The sequence below is a fragment of the Leucoraja erinacea genome, chromosome 4, assembly GCF_028641065.1.
Source record: "Leucoraja erinacea ecotype New England chromosome 4, Leri_hhj_1, whole genome shotgun sequence".
In the NCBI taxonomy this organism is placed as follows: Eukaryota; Metazoa; Chordata; class Chondrichthyes; order Rajiformes; family Rajidae; genus Leucoraja; species Leucoraja erinaceus.
This window is the reverse complement of record NC_073380.1, coordinates 34,999,118-35,011,758: the sequence shown is the minus strand read 5'-3', so window position 1 is coordinate 35,011,758 and position 12,641 is coordinate 34,999,118. Positions and strand designations below refer to the sequence as shown.

The following is a 12,641-nucleotide window of genomic DNA, read 5'->3' as shown; positions in this document are numbered from 1 at the left end:
AGAATGTTCGTCATAGTGATGCAGCATGGAAACAGGACCTTTGGCCCAGCTCATCCATGCTGACCAATTTGCTGCTTCTAAACTAGTCCAATTTTCCCCACAATTGGCCCATATCGTTCTAAATCTTTCTTATCCATGTACCAATCCAAATGTCAAGAGTGTTTTACCGTCGTATGTCCCGGGTGAGACATTGAAATTCTTACTTGCTGCAAGACAACAGAATGTGTGAATATGTAAACATAGTACATAATGGGGGAAGAGAAAAAAAGTTCAATAAATAACAAATATAGTGCAATAATATAGTATTTTGCCGTTCAGAGCTCAGAGCTTGTTTGTTGTGTTTAATAGCCTGATGGCTGTAGGGAATGTCTTTTAAATGTAGGTATTGTACCTGCATTAAAATGTATTTTAAATGTTGTTATTGTACTTACATTAACTCCTATCTCAGGCAGCTTATCCCATAAACTAAATCCAGTCAAATTCAAACAACCATTTCTGAAATTAATTGATATGCAACAGCATCTTGGGAGCATTCTAACCAGATAAACTAGAGAGGTTTAAGATGATTCACTATCACTACCATAAAAGGAAATGATTTGTGGGTTATAAATTCTCATATCTAATTCATGAATAAAAAAATCCTGTGGTGAAGTTGAATTGTTTTAGGAAGGATATTGAAATCTTGTTCCCATAGTCCATTCTATACCGCTACATATTTTAACACAGATTACGTGAAACTGTTGTGCGACTAGTTGGTTCCTTCTCCATGGTAGAATTTTGATGATGCTAAATCTGTCTTTTTGTTAATTACAATATTAAATCTTCATTATGAGGTGCCTCTTTCAATTAATTGTACAACTAGGTATGATTGAAAGTCTTTTACAATATTGTGCAATTCTCTGAATTGGGACAGTGGGTATATGTGTTTCTGTCCTTCCACCTTTGGTTATGTTACAGCTGAGAATTGCAGAAATCTCTCCTGGAATTGAACAGATAATATTTTGCAGTTTTTAAATTTTCCAAGTTAGTGAAGGACCCATAGTAACTATGGTCTAAGTAACCATAGAATTTCAAATGCAGTTTCTGGTAAGATAAAGACCTAATTTTAAAAAATGGATATATCCTGTCTTTACAAAATCATAGTTAATGAAAAAGATACTGTATCAACACCAAATTGTACACTTTAATATTTTGTTTGCATGTCATTTGGCGAATTGTATATGTGTGTTTTTACAATACTGGGTACAAAAAGTGTGACATCATACATAAAACTGAAGTTCACAAATAAATGATTTCAACATGATTCGGATAAATCAAAAACCCTCACAGTGGCAGTACATGACAGGGAAAGATAGTTCATGGTTTGAGAAAATGTCATTAATGAACAAAATTCCTTGTTGAACATGTTCCTATGCGCTTTTTTACACTTTATGCTTGTTGTCCACCATAACAGCTGTTACATGCAATTAGAAAGTCACTTTTTTCTAAAGCATGATAGCATTTTTCTTCACTTTTGCTGTTTTTCAACATACAAATGTACTTTCTTGCTATAAACATGGAGTATATGACCAAATGAGCAATATTCCTGTAATCTACTGAGATGAGCATTATGCGCTTTACATTGTGTCCAAGGGTGGACACCAAAATGAAAGTAGCTCCTGTTTCTTCCAGTATTTTTTTTTTGTCATTTCTTTCTCATGTTTTGAATAAACTTTATGGAAGTAATTGTCCATAAGGGAATAAGGGAATTAATTTAATTCCTAACTTGATTTTATCTCTACTATCTCTTGCACATTTGAGTAACAATCCCTGAAAAACAATAACACCATGATATGTAGAGTAGAGATATGACATTTTTAATTGTCTGTGCTGAAATTTCTCCAGTATTGTAACAATACACATATTGAGTACCAACCATGGATTAGATGTGATTGGAAATGAACCGGACTCCCATTAGCATCTGTTTTTTTGAGGGAATATAAAGACTGTCTGTATTTGCTGAATGTGTAGGTCATTGCGGCAATAAAGACATTGATCCCATTTTATTTTATTTTTTCTCCTATCAATTAAGGCATGCAGAGCACAGGATGAGCCCATTTGTGATTTTTCTACTTTTAATTATGTTGTCAGTGTTTCCTATGTAAGTAAAAACACAAATGATACTAAATCAAGATACTAAAGTGTTTGGAAACTCCATCCCTGGAACTTTATGTTCCTCTGTATAAATGTATAATACAGGTGCACAACCTTTTATCCGAAAGCCTTGGGACCAGACACTTGTCGGATTTCGGACATTTTCGGATTTCCGAATGGAAGATTTTTAGCGTAGATTAGGTAGGTAACGCGGGCGGCTTGAAAAGTCTTGAGCGGCTGCCTCCTCCCCGGAGACCGGGGAATCATTGTAAATCATTGCATGAATGTTAGTCAGTTAATTTGGAGGGATTTTATGTGGTGGGGGTGAAGGGGGAAACTTTAATTCTTAGTCTCCTACCTGGTCGGCGACTCCCAACATCGCGGAGCTGGGGGCTCCGTCCGGCCGCGGGCGGCGCCGGTTGTAGCTCCGACCCCGGCAACTCTACCCCTGGCTGCGAGGCGCTCCAAATCCAGCGCCGCCCGCGGCCGGACGCCCGCAGTCCCAGCTCCGCGAATGTTAGGAGTCGGCGGCCACAGCGCTCCGGAGCTTACCGCATGGCGACACGGTAAGGCATTGCCCGCTCCCCGCTGGTATCCCAGCGCTGCGACGTCGCCGACTCCCAACATTCGCGGGGCTGCGGGCGTCCGGCGGCGGGCGGCGCTGGATTTGGAGCGCCTCGCAGCCAGGGGTAGAGTCGCCGGGGTCGGAGCTACAACCGGCGCCGCCCGCGGCCGGACGCCCGCAGCCCCAGCTGGGAGTTGGCGGCCACAGCGCTGCGGAGCTTACTGCACAGCGACCCGGTAAGGCATTGACCGCTTCCCGCCCCTCCGTCCAGGTAGGGGACTAAAAATTAAAGTTTACCCCTTCACACCCCCCCCCCCCCTTCACATAAAATCCCTCCAAACTAACTGACTAACATTTAAGCAATGATTTACAGATGTTTAAGTGTCTCCCCGGTCTCCGGGGCGGAGGCAGTCGCTACAGTAGTACAGACCTGGGTTGACCGTGGGTCGTTTCGGTTCAAGTTTGGCGCCAAACGCGAGCTTTGGTGTGTAGATGACATCCTGGAAAAAATGGCCGGTTTTCGGAGGTTTCCGGAACTCCGGATAAAAGGTTGTGCACCTGCATAGATAAATGTGAGGTTATCCACTTTGGCGGCAAAAACAAGGGGGCAGATTATTATCTCAATGGGGTTAGGTTAGGTAAGGGGGAGGTGCAGCGAGATCTGGGCGTCCTTGTACACCGGTCACTGAAAGTTGGCGTGCAGGTACTGCAGGCAGTGAAGAAAGCTAATGGAATGTTGGCCTTCATAACATGAGGATTTCAGTATAGGAGTAAAGAGGTTCTTCTGCAGTTGTATAGGGCTCTGGTGAGGCCACATATTATGTACAGTTTTGGTCTCCTAATTTGAGGAAGGACATCCTTGTGATTGAGGCAGTGCAGTGTAGGTTCACGAAGTTGATCCCTGGGATGGCGGGACTGTGATATGAGGAAAGATTGAAAAGGCTAGGCTTGTATTCACTGGAGTTTAGAAGGATGAGGGGGATCTTATATAAACATGTAAAATTATAAAAGGACTGGACAAGCTAGTTGCAGGAAAAATGTTCCCAATGTTGGGCGAGTCCAGAACCAGGGGCCACGGAATAAAGGGGAGGTCATTTAAGACTGAGGTAAGAAAAAACACTTTCACCCATAGAGTTGTGAATTTATGGAATTCCCTGCCACAGAGGGCAGTGGAGGCCAAGTCACTGGATGGATTTAAGAGAGAGAGTTAGATAGAGCTCTAGGGGCTAGTGGCGTCAAGGGGTATGGGGAGAAGGCAGGCACGGGTTATTGATAGGGGATGATCAGCCATGATCACAATGAATTGCGTGCTGGCCCGAATGGCCTCCTGCACGTATTTTCTATGTTTCTATGTATTCAAATAATCCTAATTATTTAGGGATTTCCCACTATGGTTGGCAATAGCAACTCTCGAGGTGCAGCATGGCTGGTGAAAGATATACAGGCTTCTTTATATTCATATGTTAACTGTCTAACTCTCAGGCACCAGAAACTGACGGAAGTGTGCAATGAACACTTAAATGGTGCTCTAAACTGATTAAAAAGTGGCTTAAGAAATCATATAGTCAGATTAGATGGAGATAGACTGCTCCCTTTGGTGGAAGAGGCAAAGACTGGATTTGTAGATTGAGGATGATCAGTAAAAAAACTGTGTAGTATGAGGAAAACTTAAGCAGTGAATAGTTGGAATCTGGAATGCACTGTCGTGAATAGCTGTAAAGAGATTCACTTTTGACGTTCAAAAAGAAACTAGTTAAGTAATTTAAAGGAAATAATCACATGCAATTAAAGATGACTGTATCATGCATACCTTGGTCTTTTAACCCTGTTTATTACTCGAGTTTTTGTTTTGAGAAGATTTCCACTCTGAAACATTCATAATCTGACAGAAAAGGATTCGGGTGAAGTTGCTGTTAAAATGATTCTGATACTTCCATGAATATGAAGTGTGAAATTGATCATAAGACTGATCATAAGGCTTCATAGGACTGTTAATGGGCAATGTGTCCTATAGAGATGTGGGTGCAGAGGCATATACGGGTACATCGCTTACGTTGTTGAAAGTGGCAGGGCAAATTGACAAAATTGTACCAGAAGAAACAAAGGGATCTGACAGAAGTATTTAAAATCTGATGGATACTTAAAATCATATAGTCAGATTAGATGGAGATGCACTGCTCCATTTGGTACCAGGGGCAAAGTGGATTTGTTGATTGAGGATGATCAGTAAAAGAACTGATAGTATGAGGAAAACTTAAGCAGTGAATAGTTGGAATCTGGAATGCACTGTCATGAATAGCTGTAAAGAGATTCACTTTTGACATTCAGAAATAAACTAGTTAAGTAATTTAAAGGAAATAATTACATGGTAATTGGGAGTAGGCTGAGAGTGGGGACTAGCTTTGTTATATAGAGCCAACATAACTGAAAAAGTCAAGATAGTAGCCTTCCACTCTGTAACCTAGCTGTATTTATTTTTAAACTTTTCTATTCCCTTCTCCCTCCTTGCCACCCGTTTCAAGAAAATACTTTTAAGAAGGAATAGAATTGCTGTGAATGAGTAGTCAGCTTCATCAGCTGTTCACTCAGTTCTGCCGTCTAAAGGCGCTTTCTTGTGTGTTAAGTATTCATCCGCAAGATTATTTATTACAATTTTGTGAATCATTCTGCTGAACATTAAACCAATAAGAATTTAAAATTAAGATGAAAACTCAATAGAGGTGACTTGGTAATATAATATAACTATCAGCAAATCTGCTTATAAATTGTAGTGATGGTGTTTTTTTGTTTTTTGAACTTCTAGAATCAAAGATGTAGGTGAGCATCTTCAAGAGAGAACTGTAGTGCACATATGTGACTCTTAATCAGTGCATCAATAAGTAATATGCATCAATCCTACCATAGACGTTGTACTTCAGGTCGTATTGCTGGTGTAAAATAGCCACATATGATTTTAGATTAAAGAAATGGCAGAATAGTTAAACGAGTACTTTGGTTCTGTCTTCACTAAGGAAGAAAGAAACAATCTCCCTGAAATACTAGGGGACTGAGGATCTGGTGGGAGGGAGGGTCTGAAGGGAATCCACTTTAGTCAGCAAATGGTGTTAAGTAAACTGTTGGGACTGCAGGCAGGTAAATCCCCAGGGCCTGATGGTCTACATCCCAGAGTACTCAAGGAGGTGGCCCTAGAAATCGTGGATGCATAGGTGGTCATTTTCCAATGTTCTCTCGACTCTAGATCAGTTCCTGTGGACTGAAGGGTAGCCAATGTAACCACACTTTTTAAGAAAGGAGGGAATTATAGACCAGTTAGCCTTGCATCGGTGTTGGAGAAGATGCTTGAGTCGATTGTTAAAGATTTTATAGCAGCACAGTTGGAAAGCAGTGACAGGATCGGTCAAAGTCAGCATGGAGTTATGAAGGGGAAATCATGCTTGACTAATCTTCTGGAATTGTTTGAGGATGTAACAAGTAGAATGGATAAGGGAGTGCCAGTGGATGTGGTATTTCTGGACTTTCAAATGGCCTTTGACAAGGTCCCACACAAGAGATGAGTGTGCAAAATTAGAGCACATGGTATAGGGGGTAGGGTATTGACATGGATAGAGAACTGGTTGGCAGACAGGAAGCAAAGTGTATGAATTAACGGGTCCCCAGTTATTTACAATATATATTAACGATTTAGAAGAGGGAATTAAATGTGACATCTCCAAGTTTGCGGATGACACATAGCTGGGTGGCAGTGTGAGTTGCGATGAGGATGCTATGAGGCTGCAGGGTGACTTGGATAGGTTGGGTGAGTGGGCTGATGCATGGCAGATGCAGTATAATGTGGATAAATGTACGGTTACTCACTTTGGTGGCAAAAACAGGAAGGCAAATTATCTGAATGGTGCCAGATTAAGAGAAGTGGAGGTGCAACGAGACTTGGGTGTGCTTGTAAATCAGTCACTCAAAGTATGCATGCAGGTACAGCAGGCAGTGACGAAAGCTAATGGCATGTTGACCTTCATTGCGAGAGGATTTGAGTTTAGGAGCAAGGAGTTGTACAGGGCCCTGATGAGACCGCACCCTGGGGTATTGTGAGCAATTTTTGGGTGCAATGGGTCAACTGGGCTTGTATTCACTGGAATTCAGTAGGATGAAAGTGAATCTTATAGAAACATAAGAAATTCTCATATAAAATGGACAAGGTAGATGCAAAAAATCTTTTTTCCCGATGCTGGGGGAGTCCAGAACCAGGGGTCACAGTTTAAGAATGGGGGGTATGGAATCAATCGATATGGGGGAAAAGCAGGATGACTTCGATGAAATTTCATGATCATATTTAATGGCGGTGCTGGCTTGAAGGGCCTAGTTCAGCACCTATTTTTCCATGTTTCTGTGTTACTGTCATGATTTGGCACTAAGTTACTTAAAAGCAATGCTTTGCTTATGTCAAACATGTCAAGTGATGTGAAAATAACCATACACAAAATTAAAATTATGGGTTCATGTGTTCCTTAAAAGTGTTGTTTTATCTGATTACAAGTACGATGTGATCTGATTATTTCAAGCAAAATTACTGACTTTTAAAATTTTTCTTTCATCCTTTTTAGTTGGTTTCAAATACTTTGGCTGATAATCAGTCAGACATGACTCAGATTAGTGGACAAAACTCTCAATTAGCAAGTGGAGAAGAGCGACAGAAGTCACTGGATCAGCAACGGATGCAAGAGAAAGCCAATCGTATTGTGGCCGAGGCCATTGCCAAGGCTAAAGCTCGGGGTGAGCAGAATATTCCCAAAGTGATTGACCAACTGGTAATCTCTGGCACGGCAGTGGATAGTTCAACTGAGGAGAAGAAGAAAAAGAAAAAACCAAAAGAAAAAAAAGACCCCAAGGACTCCAAAGAAGCAAAGGAAAAAAAAACAAAGTCAACAGCAACTGCGAAGATCAAAAATAACAAAAATGCAAGGTAGGAAAGTAAATATCTTATTACTAACATACATTTTTGATCTTTTTCAGGGTAAAATTGAATTTGTCATATCTAGAAGATGTTGAGATGTTTGATTTGTACTTTGTAGGGGGCAATTGCTCCAACATGTTGCCATTGTATTTGGGCACCGGATGAAACGTATAATATACAGTGTAAATATTTTATCAAAAATAAAAGCTGTTGAGACAGCATACAATAGAGGTTTCAACATTTTGATATCTTCATGCTGAAATAAGAGTTACTCCTAGTGCAATCAAAAGTTCAGAATTGCGTGATAATCAAAGTGCTGGTGAGTCGCTGCTCTTAAATAGTAAGAATAGCCTACGAAAGGGTACAATTATACAGACTCTGCAATACAGAGAACACCTTATTGTGTCAGAGTGCTCTGAAATTGACAGAAACGTGGCAATTTTCATGCATGTATAGTTTAACAGCAATCTCCAACCTGCCAACAGTGTTCCTCCATAGGTTGTAATGTTAGCAGACTTGCATGCACAGTCTAAATAACATGCCATTATTTACAAAATACTTGTGATGTAAAAAAAACCCTAAATATCTTATGTAGTTTCCATGAATCAAAGTGACAAATTCTAATGTGTTGAAAGAACTGAAGATGCTGGTTTAAACCGAAGATAGACACAAAAAACTGGAGTAACTCAGTGGGACAGGCAGCATCTTTGGAGAGAAGGAATTGGTGACGTTTCGGTTCGAGTCCCTTCAGACTAGTTGGTGGGGGAGGGAAGGGAAGAAAGGGAAATGAGAGATATAGACGATGATGTAGAGAGATAAAGAACAATGAATGAAAGATATGCAAAAAAGTAAAGATGATAAAGGAAACAGGCCATTGTTAGCTGTGTGTTGGGTGAAAATGAGAAGCTGGTACTAATTTGGTGGGGGAGGATTGGAGAGAGAGGGAATGCTGGGGCTACCTGATGTGAGATAAATCAATATTCGTACCACTGGACTGTAAGCTGCCCAAGCAAAATATGAAGTGCTGTTCGTCCAATTTTGCATTTGGTCTCAATCTGCCAATGGAGGAGAACAAGGACAGAAAGGTCTGTGTGTGAATGGGAAGGAGAATTAAAGTGTTTAGCAATCGAGATCATGTGGGTCCAGGCAGACTGAGCGAAGGTGTTCAGCAAAGCGATCGACCTGTCTATGTTTGGTCTCGCCGATGTATAAGAGTCCACATCTTGAACAACAGATGCAGTAGATGAGGTTGTAGAAGGTGCAAGTGAACCTCTGCCTAACCTGAAAGGACTGTCGGGGCCCCTGGACAGTCGAGGACAGGTGTTGCATCTCCTGCGGTTGCAGAGGAAGGTACCCAGGGAGAAGTGGTTTGGGTGGGAAGGGAGGAGTTAACCAGGAATTTGCAGAGTTGGCTAAATTTCCGTGTGGATGTTCCCACAGCGCTGCCTCTATGTTAACTAGGGTGCTTCTTTGGCAGTGCCTGATCTTAGCCCAGTTGCTCCCCCTGGAGAGTGCTGGTTAACCAGCTTTTACATACATGTTTACTCCTTTTTTCTATCTCTCCCCCCCCCCCCCACACCATGAACCATTGTAAATTACTTTATCACCATTGTAAAAAATAAAACATGCAGTTGCCTCAGCTGCATTCTCTGTAAGATCCAACATTGGGAAATTTTGCAGGAAAAGGACCATATCACCAGAATTTCAATCAAACAAAATAACTTTCCTGTTTTATCTCCTTTTGTCAGAATCCTGCGTACTGTTAAAATCCTATTTAGTGAATAATTAATCTACATATTAACATTACCTTTTTGGATTTAAGATTTGTGTTTTGGAAATATGCACAATTTCATTTTCCTTTGGAAAATTGCAGGACATTTTTAATGTTGCATTACTATAGCCAGTGTATGATTTGCTTTCCTAGCTTTGGTTAGGTGGATAAGGTTGTATAACTGGCTGATTGTGTTTTGCTAGACAGTGGTGGCAGCATGTGAAGTAAAAATGACTCATTGTTTCCAGCAGGTACTACTGGTATTTTTTAACTGCATAAAATGCTGGCTTTAGTTTTGATTATGCTTAACATATGCTTGAACTAATACACATTCTTAAACAGAGTGGATTTTTTTTCATGGCAGCGGTGTATTTAAACTGATTGCTTTTGCCCTATATGTGGATGCCTCATTGTAACTATTAAAATCTCTATTTCAATATGCTATCTAATTTGAGATTTTCGCTATAATTACTGCAGAATGATGCTAATGGCAGGGCATTGTAGTATTTTGCCAGGTAGTGGTAGCTTGATGATGGGTGATTCATCAGTTGGTGCTCTGATCTGAACCACAAGTTATCGGATAATGCCATTTTGATATGTTCAGTTTCCTGTTACTGCTGAGCAATGAGTTGGCGAAAAATTTCATCTTTTTAACACAAAATTATCTCTCGTCCAAATGGAGTTCTGAAAAGAAATATTGGATGACATCTTTTAGAGCATTAAATGTTTAATTATTTATTTTACTTCTAAATGTATTTGTGTGCCATAGCTTCAAACAACGCATAGTAAAATAACATGTATTGACAAGAACTTATACAGTATAGATTTAGTTTTGTCACAACTAATTTTGCCTTTCTGCCAAACAATGCCTGAATATCTCTGGGACAAGCAGCATCTCTGAAGAGAAGGAATGGGTGATGTTTTGAGTCGAGGCCCTTCATTTCCATCTTTGGTGTAAACCAGCATTTGTAGTTCCTTCATCCTCACAATGCCCATAAAAATGTTGGGTGATATTAGAGCAGGACATGAGCATATTTCTCAATGCCTTACAAAGAAAGGATGTGCTTCTGCAACTTCCAACAGAATGATGTGAACATTTTTACTGATGTGACTCGTGTCAGTCATGAAAGCAGGAAAATTGATAAGTTGCTGACTTATGGATGGACCACAAACCAATTTCCTTGCACTGCTTATCTTCGTTTCGTTATTGACGTGATGTAATTACTAGGTTAAAATGGTGTGCTCCCATGCCCAGGCATCAGTGCTATTGTGGAACATCAGCCTACTATGCCATAAAACTACCTTTTGTTTTTTGTACTTTTCCTTAGTGCGGGGGGAACTAGAGCTTTAAATCCAGAAATAACCCTGCCTTGACTTGGGAATGAGAAGTGATCATGAGACAGACAATTAACATCCTATTCTTTCTACTGTCAAATTACCAGAAGGGTGTGATTCGCAATGAATGGAGTTGGGAATAGCAACTCCAATGGGACCTTACTTCTGTTTGGAGCATGGTGTTGTCACAACCAATTTCCACAGACTATTACAGGGCCATTTGGCAACAGTGGTCCCATTCAAAGCTCAAGAACTGTTACATTGCATCATCATCGCAGCAACATTCTGCAGGGATGTCAGCTTCATCCAAATCATGATCATTACTGACATTTACCTGAAGTTCTTTGTAGTTTCCATTTGTTAAGAGGCTCTTGGCTTTTCTATCAGAAAACGGAGGGTTGCTTTGATGAGAATGACCAAAAGCTAATTACCTGTAAACAAATGGAATTTTTGGACTGGAAATTCCGCCATGTGCCTCAAGGGGTAAATCGTCACACTTCACCCATTCTCTACATTTCTGATCCTAGTCTAAAAGTTTCTAGGAGGATTAGTTTACCTTTAGAAACATAGAAAATATGTGCAGGAGTAGGCCATTCGGCCCTTCGAGCCTGCACCGCCATTCAATATGATCATGGCTGATCATGCAACTCAGTATCCTGTACCTGCCTTCTCTCCATACCCCCTGATCCCTTTAGCCACAAGGGCCACATCTAACTCCCTCTTAAATATAGCCAATGAACTGGCCTCAACTACCTTCTGTGGCAGAGTTCCAGAGATTCACCACTCTCTGTGTGAAAAATGTTTGTCTCATCTCGGTCCTAAAGGACTTCCCCTCTATCCTTAAACTGTGACCCCTTGTCCTCAGAGGAGGAGGAGCCATCTTGGGGAACGGCTGCTAACCAGCAGCCGTCCATTTAATTCTTTTTTTTTCCAGTTTTTAGTTAGTTTTGTTCGTCGTTTTTTCGGAGAAATGGACTTCTTATTGGGGGGGGGAAGGAGGTAACCTTACTTCTAGGTCCCTACCTGGTCGGTGAGGCAGCTTTTTCTCTGGGCTGCCCGTTGACCCGTCCTCGTGGCCTACCAGCGGGCTTGGAGTGCTGTTTCCTGGTGGGGACCGCCCAGCACCTCGGCTTCGGTGGCGGCACTGGAGCGCCATCGCGGAGCGGAGCGGGCGATGCCTTGCCTGGGTCGACGCGCTGGTGCTCCGGTGAGCTGGACCGCCGAGAGCAACACCTCCGGGCTGCGGGTCTGCGGAGCTGAGCGGGCGGCGCCGACATTAACATCGGGAGCCTGGGAGCTCCAACTCGGTGCGTCCTTGTCGGCTTCGGAAGCCGACAATCCCCTGCTAGGAAGTGGCCGTAGCAGGTGGCCCAGCCGCTGTGTGGACTCTCCCGACGCCGGGGCAAGACCACCCGGCTAGAACGGCCAGGAACATCAGGCCTCCGTTGAGGCAACAGCGGTGGCCTTAATAGGCCTGACTTTTGGGAGAACTGGGGTTGGGGACTGAACTTTTGTGCCTTCCCCCACAGTGGTAACCACTGTGGGGGCATGATTTTTCTGTGTGTAAGGTACTTTGTTAGTCTGTGTCCAAGATGGCTGTCGGAAGAGAGAGTGGACGCTGGCGCGCTTTAGCTGCCGCTGCTCTCTCTTCACATTGTGTTTTTTTTTGATTCTCCGACTATATGTTTTTTTTCTCTTCTGTTTAATCTTTGTAAGGTGACCTTGAGATTTGAAAGGCGCTCGAAAATAAAATGTATTATTATTATTATTGTCCTGGACTTCCCCAACTTCGGGAACAATCTTCCTGCATCTAGCCTGTCCAACCCCTTAAGAATTTTGTAAGTTTCTATAAGATCCCCGCTCAATCTTCTAAATTCTAGCGAGTACAA

The 12,641-nt window shown here is 41.8% G+C and overlaps 1 protein-coding gene across 11 annotated transcripts in view; it reads left to right on the top strand.

The window, feature by feature from the left end:
• The window catches only part of chd7 (chromodomain helicase DNA binding protein 7), a 229,796-nt gene that overhangs the window by 73,934 nt on the left and 143,221 nt on the right, over positions 1-12,641 (top strand). For all 11 annotated transcript variants that reach the window (XM_055634007.1, XM_055634011.1, XM_055634012.1 and 8 more), the window contains one exon: positions 7,297-7,655. In XM_055634007.1, the coding sequence (XP_055489982.1) occupies positions 7,297-7,655 (359 nt within the window). The remainder of the gene's footprint in view (positions 1-7,296; positions 7,656-12,641) is intronic.